The 19570-nt window shown below is 38.9% G+C and overlaps 1 protein-coding gene across 3 annotated transcripts in view; it reads left to right on the forward strand.

Annotated features, from left to right (window-relative positions):
• Nucleotides 1-19570, forward strand: part of syt10 (synaptotagmin X) — a 143780-nt gene that overhangs the window by 114986 nt on the left and 9224 nt on the right. For 2 of the 3 annotated variants that reach the window (XM_028816205.2, XM_051928556.1), the window contains exons 5-6: nucleotides 12169-12340; nucleotides 15451-15580. In XM_028816205.2, coding sequence (XP_028672038.1) covers nucleotides 12169-12340; nucleotides 15451-15580 — 302 coding nt within the window. Of the gene's footprint in view, nucleotides 1-12168; nucleotides 12341-15450; nucleotides 15581-18900; nucleotides 19049-19570 lie in introns of all 3 variants that reach the window. The other variant, XR_007935178.1, reaches the window with a different exon arrangement.

Here is a 19570-nt window from a genome sequence, read left to right on the forward strand (position 1 = left end):
TGTAAATAATGAATCTCCAGAAGTTATAAAGATTAGAATAAGGTGACTTTCATGTAGATGTTAAGGCCTGTTTTGCTGCAATGGTGAATAATTATAGTCTGTATTGTACTGATAAAAGAGATAATGCAGATAGATCCAGTAGCACAAAAATATGAAGAGAAGGGGAATATTCCTAGACAGGACCCCTAGAAAGATGGTTTAAAATAAAGGACCATAATGAGGCAACATGGAGACAATCTTGAATAAAGTTTCCAGGAAGCTTAGGTTACATTAAAACATCTATGTTGTAATGAGTCAACTAATCATTTTTCATAATGAATGGTTAAGCAAGTAAAATGTTGCTAATCTCAGCTAGGAATGTGGAATAAGAACCAGGCATAAAAATTACATCATATGTAAAATAAATTAAACATGTTATTGTTTGACTTCATTTTTAAAGTATGATACCAGAGGCTCAAATGATAAAATATGACTTACAATTTTTGGAGCTGTTTAAAGTTTATCATCAGTTTCTTCTTACATGTTATTCAAGGAAATGCATTAAACTATTAGACATAGCGTGATGTTAAAACACTGTTCAACTGGGTTTCAGTAAAAAAAACTGATGTCAGACTTTGTGTTAAAGATTTCAGTAGGTAGGACAGCTTAATTCCGAGTGAGTGGATATTTAGTAGATGCTTCATATTCTCTTTGATATAAAAGTAATGTTTATAGGTTTTAGTTTTTAAAATATTAGCCATCGTAGTGGAAGATATGACATAGATATGAGTTCATATCATGCTGCCATTATGTTGATTTTAATTTTCAATTGATATTTACATTTCTACTAGAATTTCAGTAACACATTTAGAACTGTGATATTGTGAGATAGTGGAAGGTTTCTTAAAGTACTATGAATGTTCATATTGGTATAGCTTCTTTTATAGCCAATGATGGTATTAATTAAAATTAATTAATAAAACAAGATTGCACATAATATAGTTAAACATATCTAGACTTTGCATGAATTTCAAAATACATGATTTTAAAAGAAAACACTGGAAAGTAGACCATTTACAGCCAGGTTCTCCCATAAAGCTGCTTTACCCAGGAAGATTTCATGTTATGCTTCTGAATTTAAGATTTTTAATGATATAAACAAGGATAAACCTTGTTTAAAATAAATTTTCATCAAAGAGAGAGTTAAATTGTCTCATTGCACATATTTATGAATGTAATTTTTAATAAAAGTTGTTGCTTAGCAACAGTGTATTACTGTGATTACCATTTACAAACCTTTCTGTCTTCTCTTAAGAGAATTGTACAAAAAGGAGACAAAGCCAAAAGTGGATGTACAAGAAGACAAAAAACACACATTGCACATATCATCACTAACCTTACATGCACATCTTTGGGATACTGGGGAAAATCAGAAACACTGTTTAAACACTACAACGAGAGGAATCCCCTGTTCTGAAGCAGTCTGCTATATTTATATATAAATGTATGTACTCTTATTCTCAAATCTACTTAATCTAATACAGACCCTTTCCCTGCATCAAGTATCACACAATGTATAAACCAGCCCTAAATGATGGGCCAGTAAATCACAAGTTCAAGTTTATTTTCATGTGCACATAGTACAAAGAAATTCTTACTCATAATTGTGACAATAATACAGTACATTGCGACATTAATGCCTAAGAGGTCATTAAAGGCCTGGATCTTGGCTTTTATCCAGGACATACACAAGTCCAGACACTCAGAGTCCTCGCTCATTCTCTTGAGAGACCCTTTCAGAGCCTCCACTGACTCCACAAAGATCACAGCAAAGTTGGCAAAGTCAACATTAGTGAATCTTTCTTCACCAGCAGATGCCCCACAGCCGATGGACCCCACAGTACATATACATACTGCTCAAAATAATTAAGGGAACACTATTTAATCAGAGTATAGCATCAAGTCAGTGAAATTTCTGGGATATTGATCTGGTCGTTTAAGTAGAAGAGGGGGTTGTTAATCAGTTTCAGCTGTTCTGGTGTTAATGAAATTTACAACAGGTACACTAGAGGGGCAACAATGAGATGACCCCCAAAACAGGAATGGTTTAACAGGTGGAAGCCACTGACATATTTCCCTTCTCATCTTTTCTGAATATTTTTTCACTAGTTTTGCATTTGGCTATGGTCAGTGTCACTACTAGTAGCACGAGGCGATTCCTGGACCCTACAGAGGTTGTACAGGTAGTCCAGTTTCTCCAGGATGACACATCAATACATGCCATTGCCAGAAGGTTTGCTGTGTCTCCCACATAGTCTCAAGGGCATGGAGGAGATTCCAGGAGACAGGAAATTCCTCTAGGAGAGCTGGACATGGCCATAGAACGTCCTTAGCCCATCAACAGGACCGGTATCTGCTCCTTAGTAGAAGGAGGAACAGGATGAGCACTGCCAGAGCTGTACAAAATGACCTCCACTAGGCCACTGGTGTGAATGTCTCTAACCAAACAATCAGAAACAGACTTCATAAGGGTGGCCTTTGGGCCCGACTTCCTCAAGTGGGTCCTGTGCTCACTGCCGAGAAACATGAAGCTCGATTGGCATTTGCCGTAGAATACCAGAATTGGCAGGTTCACCACTGGTGCCCTGTGTTTTTCACAAATCAGAACAGGTTCACTCTGAGCACATGTGACAGACATGAAAGGGTCTGGAGAAGCTGTGGAGAACATTATGCTAAACATCATTCAGCATGACTGGTTTGGTGGTGGGTCAATGATGGTCTGGGGAGGCATATCCATGGAGGGACGCACAGACCTGTATAGGCTAGACAATGGCACCTTGGCTGCCATTAGGTATCAGGACAAAATCCTTGGACCCATTGTCAGACCCTATGGTGGTGCAGTGGGTCCTGGGTTCCTCCTGGTGTACGACAATGTGGCTCATGTGGCAAGAGTATGCAGACAGTTCCTGGAGGATGAAGGAATTGATACCACTGATTAGCCCTCACGCTCGCCTGACCTAAATCCAATAGAACACCTCTGGGACATTATGTTTTGGTTCAGCTGACACCGCCAGGTTGCACCTTAAACTGTCCAGGAGCTCAGTGATGCCCTGGTCCAGATATGGGAGGACTTCCCCCAAGACACCATTCGTCTTCTTGTTAGGAGCTTGCCCCGGCGTTGTCAGGCATGCATACAAGCATGTGAGGGCCATACAAACTACTGAATACAATTTTGAGTTGCTGCAATGAAATTTTGGCAAAATGGACTAGCCTGCTGCATCATTTTTTCACATTGATTTTCGGGGTGTCTTTGAATTCAGCCCCCTATAGGTTGATCATTTTTATTTCCTTCAAACAATGTGGCATCCTTTTGTTCCTAACACATTACCCAGTCCATATCAGTAAGATATCCAGCATGATTTTTTTTTCCCATTGAGATCTGATATGTTTTCAAAGTGTTCCTTTAATTTTTTGAGCAGTTTTTATAAACATATTGCGCATGCCAGGGCATACGTATTACTGTACTACTACTGCCATGTAATACACTGCGAACTTTGCACATTGGAATAACTTTCCCTTGTGCTAGCGTGTAGTGTTCTTCCCCAGCACCACAGTGTCAATTACAAGTACGTACCTTCAGTTTTAATAGTGTTTCGTAGCTTTTCTCTTTTGAAATTATTAATCTGCTATACATTGTTATGGCCAATAAACATATGTGGTGTTGGAATTATCACAAAAATTGAAATTATTAAACATTTATGAAATGGTGAAAGTGGTTCAAGTATTGCTTCAATTTATGGACTAGAAAGAACAGTAAACGATGCCGACAAAATTGTGTTGAAAATGGAAACCACCGACGGCAATGTTATTCTGTACTAATGTTTATGTTCTTCAGTATTGTAATTTTCTTTTTAAATTCTGTTATATTATGTTTTATTAATATATTGTGAGGTGAAGGCATCTTGTGATGCACTGTACGGGAGCAGAAAGGGTGGAATGAATGCTATAAGTGATGGGAGTGGCTGAAAAGCTTTTGTCATGTAAGGTGTGGACACGCCTCGTAGGAGATGAGTGACAGGAGAAGTTAGGAGAAAAGGAAGGTGTGCTTTAAGGAAGTTTTGAGTTGGGAGTCAGGAGGCAATAAGCAGGAGTGTTTCCGATCTAGTGAAAAAAAAATGTAAGTGGCAGGAGATAAACTGATTGGTAAGAAAAGCTTTCTTTTATTGTTTTGTAGGTGTGCCCCATAACCCAGATAACAATGTATAAGACAGGGCACCGTTTGTTACAGAACAAAGACTCTTAAGTAAAACTCCAGTACCTCAGAGTTGTATTTGCTTAATACATTGGTTGTTACAATATTATATTAATTAATTTTGTTAAAACTATATTATATTTTGTTAATATAATTTATTTTTGTAAATAAATACAACTACTCAATAAACTAATCTACTCTGTATCATTTTTAAGTAGCTGTTCTGTTATCTGTCTTTTCTTATCCATCACGGCCTCTGTCCTTACATCTGACAGATAATCAAGGTTTTACTGTATGTGTGTGTATATATACAGTACTGTGCAAAAGTTTTAGGCAGGTGTGAAAAAATGCTGTAAACAAAGAATGCTTTCAGAAATATAAATAATGATTGTTTATTGTTATCAATTTACAAAATGCAAAGTGAGCGAACAAAAGAAAAATCTAAATCAAATCAATATTTGGTGTTACTACCTTTTGCCTTCAAACCAGCATAAATTCTTATAGGTACACTTGCACAAAGTCAGGGATTTTGTAGGATTATAGTCAGGTGTATGATCAACCAATTATACCAAACAGGTGCTAATGATCATCAATGTTACACGTAGGTTGAAACACAGTCATTAACTGAAACAGAAACAGCTGTGTAGGAGGCTTAAAACTGGGTGAGGAACAGCCAAACTCTGCTACCAAGGTGAGGTTGTGGAAGACAGTTTCATGTCATGGCAAGATTGAGCACAGCAACAAGACACAAGGTAGTTATACTGCATCAGCAAGGTCTATCCCAGACAAATATTTCAAAGCAGACTGGGGTTTCAAGATGTGCTTTTCAAGCTCTTTTGAAGCAGCACAAAGAAATGGGCAATGTTGAGGATCGTAGATGCAGTGGTTGGCCAAGGAAACTTAGTGCAGCAGATGAAAGACACATCAAGCTTATTACCCTTCGAAATTGGAAGATGTCCAGCAGTGCCATCAGCTCAGAATTGACAGAAACCTGTGGGACCCAGGTACACCCATCTACTGTTCGGAGAAGTCTGGCCAGAAGTGGTCTTCATGGAAGAGTTGCAGCCAAAAAGCCATACCTCCGACATGGAAACAAGGCCAAGCGACTAAAGTATGCACGAAAACATAGGAACTGGGGTGCAGAAAAATGACAGCAAGTGCTCTGGACGAATGAGTCAAAATTTGAAATATTTGGCTGTAGCAGAAGGCAGTTTGTTCGTCGAAGGGCTGGAGAGCGGTACAATAATGAGTGTCTGCAGGCAACAGTGAAGCATGGCGGAGGTTCCTTGAACGTTTAGGGCTGCATTTCTGCAAATGGAGTTGGAGATTTGGTCAGAATTAATGGTGTTCTCAATGCTGAGAAATACAGGCAGATACTTATCCATCATGCAATACCATCAGGGAGGCGTATGATTGGCCCCAAATTTAATCTGCAGCAGGATAACGACCCCAAACATACAGCCAAAGTCATTAAGAACTATCTTCAGCATAAAGAAGAACAAGAAGTCCTGGAAGTGATGGTATAGCCCCCACAGAGCCCTGACCTCAACATCATCGAGTGTGTCTGGGATTACATGAAGAGACAGAAGGATGTGAGGAAACCTGCATCCACAGAAGATCTGTGATTAGTTCTCCAAGATGTTTGAAACAACCTACCAGCCGAGTTCCTTCAAAAACTGTGTGCAAGTGTACCTAGAAGAATTGATGCTGTTTTGAATGCAAAGGGTGGTCACACCAAATATTGATTTGATTTAGATTTCTCTTTTGGTCATTCACTGCATTTTGTTGATTGATGAAAATAAATGATTAATACTTTTGAAAGCATTCTTTGTTTACAGCATTTTTTCACACCTGCCTAGAACGTTTGCACAGTACTGTATATATATATTGTAAAAATGAATTTAGTCAACACACTTAAAAAGGTTTGGGGCAGCCACCCGTATATTATTCCTAGCTGCAAAAGAGTCTTTTAAATATAGAGATGTTCTCTATACCGAGTCCAAAACAGAACTGATGATGGTTTGTCAAAATGGTGGTTTTAAGGGATAGGACAGGAAGTGATGTAATGGAACCGGAAGTGATGTTCTTCATTATTCAAAGTAGATGCCGGAAGTGATAATTTTCTAGGCGCCGGAACCAAAAGTGATATTTTTCTGGGTGCCGGAACCGGAAGTGATGTCTTCTGTTCTAAATCAGACAGGTTTTCCCATGGCTGGTCTGCAGAGATAACAGGAGAAAGTTTAGTGCACCCCGCCACCCCATGGCCTGGCGTGGAATTACCTTTACTTGGTCCATACAATGTCTTCCTAGTCGCACGTGTGTGACATGACCCCCCCCCCCCCTCAGCCCAGACCCATTGGGTCGGGTATACCGGTCCGAGAAGTCGTGGCATCGAGAAAGGGCATCGGCATTGGTGTGCAGTACACCACGGTGATAAACGACCAAATACTTATAAGGCTGCAGATCTAAAAACCACCTCGTGACGCGTGGATTGGACTCCCTATGCAAGGCCATCCACTGTAAAGGTGCATGGTCTATCACAAGAGTGAATTCACGCCCCAAGAGGTAATATCTCAGCTGAGTAATCGCCCATTTAATAGCCAAAGCTTCCCACTCCACTGCCGCATACCTGGTTTCATGATCCAGCAGTTTCCGGCTCAGGTACATAATGGGGTGTTCAACTCCATCGACACTTTGGCTCAACACGGCTCCAAGACCTGTGTCCGAAGCGTCCGTCTGGAGGATGAACGGTATAGAAAAGTCTGGTGCTTTCAATATAGGAGCTGACGTAAGGGCCATTTTCAGGTCACTGAATGCAGCCTCTGATGTCTCATCCCATACCACATGATTAGGTTTCCCCTTCCGTGTGAGGTTTGTCAAGGGCGTTGCTCTCTCAGAAAAATGGGGTACAAACCGGCGATAGTAACCCGCTAAGCCGAGAAAGGCCTGAATCTGCCTCTTGTTCATAGGACAGGGCCAATTCAAAATGGCATCTATTTTAGAACACTGTGGTCTCACCATACCCCGGCCCACCAGATAGCCTAAATATTTGGCTTCGACCAACCCAAAGTAACATTTCTTCGGATTAATATGAAGACCAGCTTTTGCTAGTGACCGCAATACAGCTCAAACCTGCTGTAAGTGTTCCTCCCACGTGTTGGAATAGATAACAATGTCATCCAAGTAGGCAGCACTATATGAATTATGAGGACGGAGCACTTTGTCCACCAGATGTTGGAATGTCACAGGTGCCCCATGTAATCCAAATGGGAGGACACAATACTGCTAGTGCCCAATAGGAGTGCTAAACGCTGTCTTTTCCTTAGCGGAGTCTGTTAAGGGAACCTGCCAGTACCCCTTAGTCATATCTAAAGTAGTCAAGAATTTGGAGTTACCTAGTCGCTCGAGGAGGTCGTCCACTCGTGGCATCAGATAGGCATTGAATTGGGAGACTTGGTTAAGCCGACAGAAGTCATTGCAAAACCTTCAATTTTGGTCAGGCTTACTGACCATGACAATAGGACTGGACCAGGGACTATAACTTTCTTCATTTACACCTAGGTCCAGCATGCATCTGATCTCCAGCTCCATTTCAACCTGTTTTGCTTCAGGAATTCTGTATGGGCGTTCTCAGACTATAACCCCAGATTTCGTCACAATGTCATGCGCAATCAGGGAGGTCCGTCCTGGATTTTCACTTACTACCTCAGGGACAGACAGGATAACTACTTCGAGCTCCTGTCGTTGTTGGCGAGTCAAATTATCTCCGAAATTAAGGTTTAATTTATGAGCAAAGAGAGAGCGGGGCTGTCCGGAGGAGGGCTCGAGATCCCTGTCCTTCCACGGTTTCAGCAGATTGACATGATAAATCTGCTCGCTTGGACGACGATTCGGTTGTTTCACCAAATTATCGACCAATCCCTTTCTCTCCTTAATTTCATAGGGGCCTTGCCAATGAGCCAGTAATTTAGAATGTGAGGTAGGAACTAAAACCATGACTCGATCTCCCGGGCGGAACTCCCAAAGAGACATACCACGGTTATAGCATCGGACCTGGGCTGCTTGTGCCTTTTCCATATGCGTTTTCACTATTGGTCTAATCTTTTCAAATCTATCGCATAACTGTGCGATATATTCCAATACATTTATTGACGGGAGGGCCTCTTCCTCCCAGCCTTCTTTTAAAATGTCCAATATGTCCCGGGGTTGTCGTCCATATAGCAGTTCAAAAGGTGAGAACCCCGTGGAGGCTTGAGGGACTTCCCGATATGCAAAAAGGACGAGGGGGAGGAGCTGATCCCAGTTCCTTCCGTCCTCGTTGACTACCTTACGTAACATTTGCTTGAGAGTTTGATTGAACCTCCCTACAAGACCATCGGTTCGAGGATGATATACCGAGGTTTTTAAATGTTTTATTTGAAGTAGCTTGGCAGTTTCCCTGAACGTCTGCGAAGTAAAAGGCATCCCTTGATCCGTTAGGATTTCTTTAGGGATGCCGACACGCGCAAATACACTCACTAATTCCCGTGCGATAGCTTTTGTAGTAGCTGAGCGCAGTGGAACAGCTTCTGGAAACCGGGTAGCATAATCTACCAGAACCATTATATATTTATAACCTCTGGCTGAGGGTTCTAGGGGTCCTACTATATCGACCCCAATACGTTCAAAAGGGACATCTATTAAGGGTAATGGAACTAGAGGAGCATGGTCCTTCCTAGGAATCTGCCTCAATTGACACTCCGGACAGGATGTACAAAAGCGGCGGACCTCCTCATTAATTCCGGGCCAAAAGAATCTGAGCTTATTCCGCTCAAGTGTTTTTTCGGGTCCCAAATGGGCTCCCAGGAAATGGGTATGTGCTAATTCACAGACTTGTCGCCAGTAAGTCCGTGGTATTAATAACAGTGACCTCATTTCCCCCTCATGGTCAGCTACCCGATATAACAGATCATTATTTAACACAAAGTGAGGACCTTGTGGCATTGGATATAATGTGCGTTGGCCATCTATCAGAACGACTGCATTCTTTGCAAACTTAAGGGAGTCGTTGTTCCACTGCTCCCTTTTAAATGAAGCCGGGGTCTGCCTAAATTGAAACTGCAGGTGTGTGAGGGGATCGGATTCGACCTCAAGGGGTGGGTTTTCATCCCGAGTCGACTCCTTGCTTGATGATGATGTATGTGGCTGAGACGTCCCGGGTGTTTCCCCGTCATCCACAGAGGCCGAATTCCGCTCCCCCGCCGGCTGTAAACACGGCGTGGAAGAAGTTGAGGGCGCTGATTCCGTATCCGTGACTAGACCTGGTGATTTTGGGAAAGAAGCGTCTGTGCTACCGCTTTTAATGTCTACCCAATCTTTGCCTAATATCACGGGGAAGGGAGGGCTATCCATCACCGCCACTGTCAACTTTTTTAATACACCGTCTTGACATATATAACACCTGGCGGATTTGTAATGGCGGATATCCCCGTGAATGCAGGTAATGCAGGTTTTAATCTTTAACCATTGTCGCGGTAGTATCAGATGGCGGGCAACAATAGAAATGTTACTGCCAGAATCAAATAAAGTTGTAGCTTTAATCCCATTAACTAACACTTCTCCCGTATGTGTAAAGGCCAGAGGGTTAGCGAGTGAACACCGAGCCTCCCCCCATATCACTCCGCAGACCCCGTCGTTGCTTCGCGGACCCTGCCGACACGTCCAAGGTTCCACCCGAGTATGCCTCACATTGTAGCTCTGAGACTCTATGTTAGGAACGCAAGTACGCCCGAGTTCACACAAGTCCCGTTCTGATACGCCCAAGCCGGTTTCTGCCCTGAGGAGTTCTATGGCCTCTGCTAGCGAAACAATATCAGTAAAGCCCCAGGCCGGCTGGGCTATTTTTCCAGGTATGACACGGAGCAACAAGGCACAAGCGACCTGCTCCGCTATTTGATGGCTCGATTGATTGTGTGGTTGTAACCACCTTACCACCTTAGCCCATAAAGCCATGGCCTGCTTTTTTACTGCTTGAGCAGGTGTAGAGGTCCAGGCCATTAGGTTTTCCACCTGCCAGCCTGGGTTTCTCCCACCTTTATCAAAAGGCTTGCCTTTTGTGAGGTATTTAGGGGCAGTCCCCATACTCGAGAGACCATAATAAGTCCTCGATGTGTTCCCAAACGCACCAGGCTCTATCCTGTGGTTCCCGTTTCTACTTTTCCCCGGACCTTTAACAGGATGATGGGTCGAAGCATACTCAAGTTTTCCCTGACACGCCCCGACCGACCCCCACTCAACAATTCAGGAACGGTACTTACCCATCTGACTTTTCTTGCGTTGGGAGTAGTGTGTTGAGTCTTTATTTCATTCTGACTTCCGTTCTCTCCAGGAGGTCACCATCCTGCCGACTACGCCACTGTAAAAATGAATTGACTCAACACACTTAAAAAGGTTTGGGGCAGCCACCCGTATATTATCCCTAGCTGCAAAAGAGTCTTTTAAATATAGAGATATTCTCTATACCGAGTCCAAAACAGAACTGATGATGGTTTGTCAAAATGGTGGTTTTAAGGGATAGGACAGGAAGTGATGTAAGAGAACCGGAAGTGATGTTCTTCATTATTCAAAGTAGGTACCGGAAGTGATAATTTTCTAGGCGCCGGAACCAAAAGTGATATTTTTCTGGGTGCCGGAACCGGAAGTGATGTCTTCTGTTCTAAATCAGACAGGTTTTCCCGCGGCTGGTCTGCAGAGATAACAGGAGAAAGTTTAGTGCACCCCGCCACCTCCTGGCCTGGCGTGGAATTACCTTTACTTGGTCCATACAAGTCTTCCTAGTCGCACGTGTGTGACAAAATACAGTGTGTATATATATATATGGTTGGAATATTCTACTGTCAAATAAATGCAAAGAGTACGCGACACGTGTTTCACCCTCATTCTGGGCTCATCAGGCGTACACACTCCACTGCACTCCCTCTCGAGAATCGAACCTCGGACGTCAGCGCCAGAGGCGATGCCCCTAACGTTGCGCCACGGCGTGTGGTTCGTTTATTTGACAGCATGTAGATCGGTGTAATTACATTCACGGCATTCGAAGTCTGTGTCACAATCTGATTGTATGGGTGGTTACCTACCAGGTAACGCTTGTGGTTGGCCACCAATCTGCTAACATCCGCCACAGTGCCCTCAGTTTGTGAAGAGCAGATCATAGAATGGTTGAAATAGTTTACTGTCAAATAAATGCAAAGAGTACGCGACACGTGTTTCGCCCTCATTCTGGGCTCATCAGGCGTACACACTCCACTGCACTCCCTCTTGGGAATCGAACCTCGGACGTCAGCACCAGAGGCGATGCACCTAACGTTGCGCCACGGCGTGTGGTTCGTTTATTTGACAGCATGTAGATCGGGGTAATTACATTCACGGCATTCGAAGTCTGTGTCACAATCTGATTGTATGGGTGGTTACCTACCAGGTAACGCTTGTGGTTGGCCAGCAATCTGCTAACATCCTCCACGGTGCCCTCAGTTTGTGAAGAGCAAATCATAGAATGGTAATAAACAATTATACTAGAATCAACTCTGTGTTTCTTGTACTCACAACTGTAAATCTACTTTTACCCACTCTTGTATATCTTGTGTGTTGAGTTATTGTGTAACCTGTGACTAGAAACTGTCCCTAAAACTACTGATGTGAATGTGAAGAGTGCTGTACCATTCTACCTTTCTAAAACAGTGCTTGCTATACTGCATATGTCTTTAATAGCTGGGTGAGCTACATGCCTCACACATATACACACAATATTACAAAGACAAGAAATTTGAAAGTTGCTAATTGATCTAACCTACAGTTTTTTGTTTATTTTTGTAATTGCATTATTATTTGTAATTAAAAATAGTAATCACTAAAGAGAAAAGTAGGAACCAATTTTTATTTATTTTCACTTTAAATTTCAGATCCTTATGTTAAAGTGTCCCTTATGTGTGATGGCAGAAGATTAAAAAAGCGTAAAACAACAACCAAGAAAAATACACTAAATCCAGTTTACAATGAGGCAATCATCTTTGATATTCCTCCAGAAAATGTGGAACAGGTTAGCTTATCCATCATGGTAATGGACTATGACCGGTAAGTAATATCTAGAAAAATGATCAGATTTAATGCCTGTTGGATTTAATACCTTACCTTTCTTCATTAGTAACGATTCATTTAATGAAAATTTAACAATTACCATGATGCACAATGCTTATTTTCCTTTCTGTCATGCATAACAGTAATAAAAGAAAAGCAGGTTTTCCTTGTCATTAAAATTATTTTTTGCCAGATACCATACATAAAAGTTCATGATAGAATATAGGAAGCAGATCTAACTAATGAAACAACATTGTATTATTAAGAAATAGTAACACTTTATACTACATTACAAGGAAAGCAGCATTATTTATGGATGGTCTAGGATTAATGGAAATCATGCTTTTTGAGCCTTCAATGAAGGATCCACTTGGTTTTTGAAAAGAAATATGCATAGTAGGTAAAGTAGAGGATGCCTCCAGGCTATTTCTCTGTTTTGAGGTTATGTATTTTTTTTAGTGTGTGGAGTACTTTGAACAAAATATTTTTAGAAATCTATTACCTCCTCAAATAAAGTAACTTTTGCAAGAGTGTACTCTTTATACAGCAAAACACACAGTGTTGTTTTAGTTTGGCTTGTAATAATGTAAAAATGCTAAAATTAAAAAAAATAATTTCCTTTACATACAACAGCACAAAGCATTCGTGTTTACAAAAACTCAACACTCAAATTCTCAGAATCACCCTAAAATCTAGCTGCTACTAAAATTCAACATAAAACTTTCTAAACATAAATAAAATGATTTTTTGTTGTAAATTTTAATTAACTGACAGTTTGTTGAAAGAAACGCTGTTACATAACAAACAACTTTTATTTTATATAGCACCTTTTTTATCCCAAGTACTTTATTAATACCTATACTACAGCTGTATATGCTACATATTCCTTATTCACTAAATTACAGTGCCTAACTAGGCAAAAATAATGTTCATGCCTTACTCACAAAATATAAATAATTGGCTTTGTATTTTTTGAGTAAATATCTTAATGAACATGGCTCGTGACAAAGCATCATTTATACTTTTTTCATTAGCAATGAAAAGTCACTTTAACTATATAGTCATAGTGTCTTAACCAGTTAATTTCTTCTGAAGCTTTTAAATCATATATCTACTCTTGTGGCAATTTTTGACCATTCTAAGATAAAATAATATCTCTTCTAACAGAAAAATTTTATTTAAAATTCAATGTAACCCCTTTTTATAATTTACTGTCCAGTTTGTACAGGGTTGGATGAAATTTTGAATTTGTATTTGGGATTAATATAAAATATGAATCAGTTTATTAACTTTTACTTTTGAATACTTTTAAAAACCTTTTTCAAAAAAGTTAAATGAGGATTATTTATTTCTAAATATCATGACTGTTTCCCAATCTCTCTCTTATATTTACCATCATAAATTTTGAAAATCCATGTACAATAATAATCAATAATGTTAGAACTGGTCTCACAGTTTCTGTAAGAAAAGCTGAAGAAAAGGCTTAAATTTCAGCCCAGTCTGAATCTGGTTTGCATGTTCTGCCCATATGTTAATGAGTTTATTTCATGGTATTCTATTCCTTTTTGTACTTGTTTGGTTTTAGTGCTATGTACAACATATTCCAAAAAAGTAAGGTCATATAAAGAATGCTAAAAAAACAAAAAGGAGTGATTTATAAATTCTTTTCACCCTGTACTATATTGAAAACACTACAACATGTTACTTGATGTTTTAACTTGTGAATTTGTGCTTTTTTTTTTTTTTTTTTATTTACACACGTCAAATCTGAAGACTTCAAAATGTTTCAGTAAAGTTGAGAACGTTGAATGCTTGCCATACTATTTCTTTTTATAAGACTTTTTAAGTGTTTGGGCACTGTAGACACAAGTTGGTTAAGTTAAGTAAGTGGAAATTCTGCAACCATTATGTAGATCTTAACTTGCAGAATTGTATGGGGCCTTTCTTTGACATATATTACGCTTCATAATGTGTCACGGTCAAGACTGCAAGAAGACCAACCTAGTACTTGAACAGTCTGCTTACACCATCACGCACTTATAATCCAGGCAAAATGTGGTTTGGTGTTGTGGACATCCCTTTAAAAATATGGCATATGGATGGTAGCATATATTGCTCCAAAATTTGTATATATCCTTTTGTATTAGTAGTGCCCTCAAAGAAGGGCATGTTAACAATGCCATAAGCACTGAAACACCCTTATAGCATGACAGATGCTTGCTTTTGGACCTGACAGCTTTTAGACCTGGTGGCGTGGATAGTCCTTTTCCTCTTTGACCTGAAGAATACGATTGCCTTTGGGAAACATTGTTCTTAAAGTGCTGGACACTATCTTTTTGCAAATTGGTGAGCCTTAACCCATCCTTACTCTTGTAGGACTAGGCCTTTTTTGGAGGCTCTTTATTTAGTATAACACCATTGCCTCACCTGTTTAACATCACCTGTTTCACATCACCTTGTTATTTCAATTTGTCACATCATTATTAGTCCTAAACTACCCCATCCCAACTTTATAGAATATTTTGCAGCCATCCATTTCAGAATAAACATATACCTTTATTGTAGTTGATTTTGTAAAACATGTCATAGCTTGTCCTTATACTATTTTTGTTTGAATAAAATTTAAAGGAAATTTACAAGTCACTCCTGTTTGTTTTATTAGCATTTTCCATACTCTTCCAACTCATTTGGAATTGTGGTTGTAAGATTAGAAATCTTACCTAACAGATATTTACTTTATAGCTGTGTACTCTACAGTACCAATTTAACTCAATGAATGTCAGCCAAGGTAAAGGTATTGAAAAACACTCATCAAATCTCAGAGCTAAGAATTTAGTTGGACTCAAAATTACCATGCAAGTCTGTTCAGTCTTTTTTTGCATGCTTTAAAGACAAAGGGGTACGGTATAAATAATCCATACTGTAAAGCCAGCTCATATTATCTTTATACATACAGTATGTAACAACTTGAAAGGTTTAACCTTTTATATTTATCAACTAATATTGTGTACTTTGCAGTTAGATGATTAATAATCTAGTCACTACATGAAAAACTATTCTTGGTGTATAATTACTTTTTGAGAAATTTCCTTATTTTTGTTTCCAAGTGTTGGTCATAATGAAGTAATTGGAGTCTGTAGGACAGGGCCAGAAGCAGAAGGCCTTGGTAGAGATCACTGGAATGAAATGCTTGCATATCCACGCAAACCAATTACTCACTGGCATCCACTGGTAGAGGTAATTCTGTTAACATATTTTTTTTTTCTGGCCACATTTCCAAACTATGTGTAGCAAGTTACTATATGTATCATAACATAATCAAGCACTGTCACTAGTATTCATTGTTAAAATGGTATGGCATTTGAGAAGCCAGGCCTATAATTTCCTGTATTAATGTGCTATGTATGAAATGTTTTGATAGCCATCTCTTGTTTTTATGAAGCCAATGTGCACTAATAGAAAAAAAACAAATATAAAGTGTTTGTGCTACAGTACATACAATTTATATATTAATTTTGAGGATCTTTTGTACTTAATTTATTAAAAAACCTTCAGACACTATAATACTAAATGTTTAGTAACTTCATATCTAAGTCAGTTACCAAGTAAGGTAAAATATTCTTATACCACAATCCCTTTAGAATGTGCATACGTGTACACATTTACAGGATTTTCCTTCTTCGTTCTTTCCTAAAAAACAGACACTTTGATATAGACTCTGTGACAAGAAAATAGTTCTAGTCTGAAGAAAATTGTGTGAAAATTAACATTAGTACAATCTAGATGGAAACTGGCAATTCAGCCCAACACAGCTCGCCAGTCCTATCCACTTAATCTAGTTTTGAAAATCCTTAAAGTCTTACAGTCTACCATGCTACTTGGTAGCTTATTCCAAGTGTCTATGTTTTTCTGTGTAAAGAAAAAATCACTAATGTTTGTGTGAAATTCCAACTGCACCCCCATGTTCTTGATGATCTTGATGATCTCATTTTAAAATAACAGTCCACTATGCTAATTCCTTTCCTAATTTTAAACACTTCAATCATGTCACCTCTTAACCTTCTTTTGCTTAAACTGAAAAGGCTCAGCTCTTTTAATCTTTCCTCATAACTCAAACTCTGTAGCCCAATAATGAGCCTAGTCACGCATCTCTGGACCTTTTTTAGTGCTACTATGTTCTTTTTGTACCCTGGAGACCGGAACTGCACTCAGTACTCCAGATGAGGCTTCGCCAGTGCATTATAAAGCCTGGGCATAACCTCCTTGGATTTGTACTCCACACATCATGCTATATAACCTAACATTATGTTTGCCTTCTTAATGGCTTCTGAACACTGCCTGGAAGTTGATAGCATAGAATCCAATACAACTCCTAAATCCTTCTCATTTGTGTACTCATTTTTTGTGTAGATTTTCAGACCTCTCTTTGTGTATTCAAACCTAACATTTTTACTTTCAATGTGTAATACCTTACATTTACTGTCATTAAATTTAATCTGCCACAGATCTTCCCAAGCCTGTATGCTGTCCAAGTCCTCCTGTAATTACTGCATTTAACAGATTCCAAATTATCTGCCAGTCCACCTATCTTGGTATCACCGGCCGACTTAATCAGCTTGTTACTTATATTCCTAACCAAATCATTTATATATGTTAAAAATAGCAGTGGCCCTGACTTCCAGCACATTAGTAAAACATGACCTCCCTCTTCTGAACCCATGCTGACTGTTCAGAAAAAAAACCCCTGTACTTGCCATGTGCTGCTCAATCTTATCCTTAATAATTCCATTCAATTAACATATAAAACAATTGATATAGAAGGTAGAAAGGCTTCCAATGACCATTAAAGAAGAAACATTTCTTGCTTAAAAAACTGGCTATGTGTAAGGATTATTGTCCTATAGATCCACTATCATGGCAGATGACTGTTATGTCGGGTCAGGTATTGTCACATGGCCATCATATGTTTAAGAAGACCAACCAGCTTTACTAAGATCAAACATTTGTCTCTTGTTAAATAATTTTTTAAATGAATGTCAGAAATATTGATGAAGAACTTTAGTTGTAGTACAAGTGTTCCAAGGTCATGGTCATTTTTTGTTTGGGCATTTCCTTTTTAATGATGGTGCTAAATCTTTTGCAAGCTAATGTCCGTTGCCCTTTTTCTTGCAACTTAAGCCAATGCTATTGGGTACTATTTTTTGTCACAGAGACTATAATATAATTTACATTTACAATTTGTAGAAAATTATGCAACAACAGTAAATAAACTGTAAAAAGTACTCTATGTCTGCCTGCTATGGGTATAGTATAGGTTAAAAAATGTATTTTTCTAAAAACAAAAACAGAGATTCTAAACATATTGTAGATCTGGAGAAAATTCTTAGGCCATAGTAGAGCTAAGAATTTTATCTAAGAATCGTTGCCTTAAAATTTAACCAAAAGTCAAAGAGTTTGGAAAAGAAATGGACCAGTTAAAGAGTTAGCAGCAACTTGGAGGATTGATTTTAAATTGTATATTAAAAAGTCACTATCATTTATGACCTCAAAAAGCTGCCAAAGAATAGTAAAGTATAAAACTTTTGAACAAATTACATCAGCTGAGAAAGAAACAAAAATAGAAATATAACTAATATACCATTTTTACACAAAACTAATACAATTAAAAGAGAACACAAGCAAGACTAAATTAAATTATTAATAATGTTAAAAATCTTAATTGACAGTTTAATCTTTTATCACAACAGGGAAAATGTGAATACTGACAGATCACAATATTTGGGCAACACTGTAGTGCAGAGTTTAGTACTGTTGCCTCGTGGAACCCAGTGTCCTTTGCTGAACACCTGTACACAGTTGTTGTGTATTAAGAGATTACAACTTCCCTTCATGTCTACATGGGAGTTTGCCAGGGTTCTTCAGTTTTCCTCCCACTTCTACAAAGTTTGGTATGGTAATTGGCTATTCTAAATTGGCCCTGTCTGAGTGGGTCATGTTCAGTGTTGTTTCCTGTCTTGTGCTCAGCCCTGACAAGACGGTTCTCGTCCTTTCTGTTCAACCCTGTATTGGTTTTAGCATGTTTGAGAATGTTATAAGCTTCTTACAGCTGATGTGACCTGATATCAATTAATGCAGTACAATGAGAAGGATACATTTTTACCAGCTAGTGCAAATTCTCTACACAAAACAGTTTATAGAACCTCAGATACACACATATAGTCCTGAGATGCCTCTAGACTTTTCTGCCAACTACAGCTAATAAGGAAAGAGTACCCCAAACCACACATACAGTGTATGTTTACACCATTTACCATTTAAATCAACAGTAAAAATGACAAAATAACACTGCAACTGTTCTGGGGATATTTGTCTCATTGCCTTGAGTGTTGACTTGAATGTTGTAGAGCTGCATTCCATGCCTTATGTTCTCAAATGGATTTTCATCTGTGGAATATTTATTTACAAATTGTTCCATCTGTATTTAAAAATCCTGTAAAGTCTTCTTCTTCACAAAGTCTTTTCCCTTTCATGTTGATCTTTCCATACCTTTTTTGCAGAGTTTGACTTGAGAAAATTTTTGATGAGAACTTGCCGTTCAGCCCAACATAGCTCCTCAATCTATATTCACCTAACTTTTGCAAAATATTGTCAAGTCGAGATTTGATGGTCCCCAAAGTACTACTATCTGCAGTACTACACTACTTGGTAACTGATTCCATGTATCTCTGGTTCTCTGTGTAAAGAAATACTTCCTAACAATTGTGCCAAATGTTAACCGTACTAACCTTCATCTGTAATCCTGTGTTCTTGTTGAAGAACTCATTGTAAAGTAACAACTCCCATCTACCATACTAACCCATTTTATAATACTGAGCAATTCTGTCATGTCTGCTCTTTATTTTATGTGATTAAAGTGAAAAGGTTCAATTCCTTTAATCGTTCTTTATGGGTCAAAATCCACAGTCCTGGAATAAGTCTAGCATGTCTATCTCAGGACTTTTTTTAACTTGTTATGTCTTGTTTATAACATGGAGGCCAAAACTGCACACAGTATTTCAGATGACACCACAGAAGGGTATTATAAAGCTTTACCTTTCCTACCTTGACTTGTGCTTAGTACAATATGCTATTTAACCCAACATCCCATTAGCCATCTTAATTACTGTCTGGTTATGAACAGTAAGAAGTTCACTAGAACTCCCAAGTCTTTCTTATAAAGTGCACTTT

Source organism: Erpetoichthys calabaricus, chromosome 1, assembly GCF_900747795.2.
Source record: "Erpetoichthys calabaricus chromosome 1, fErpCal1.3, whole genome shotgun sequence".
NCBI classification, from domain to species: domain Eukaryota; kingdom Metazoa; phylum Chordata; class Cladistia; order Polypteriformes; family Polypteridae; genus Erpetoichthys; species Erpetoichthys calabaricus.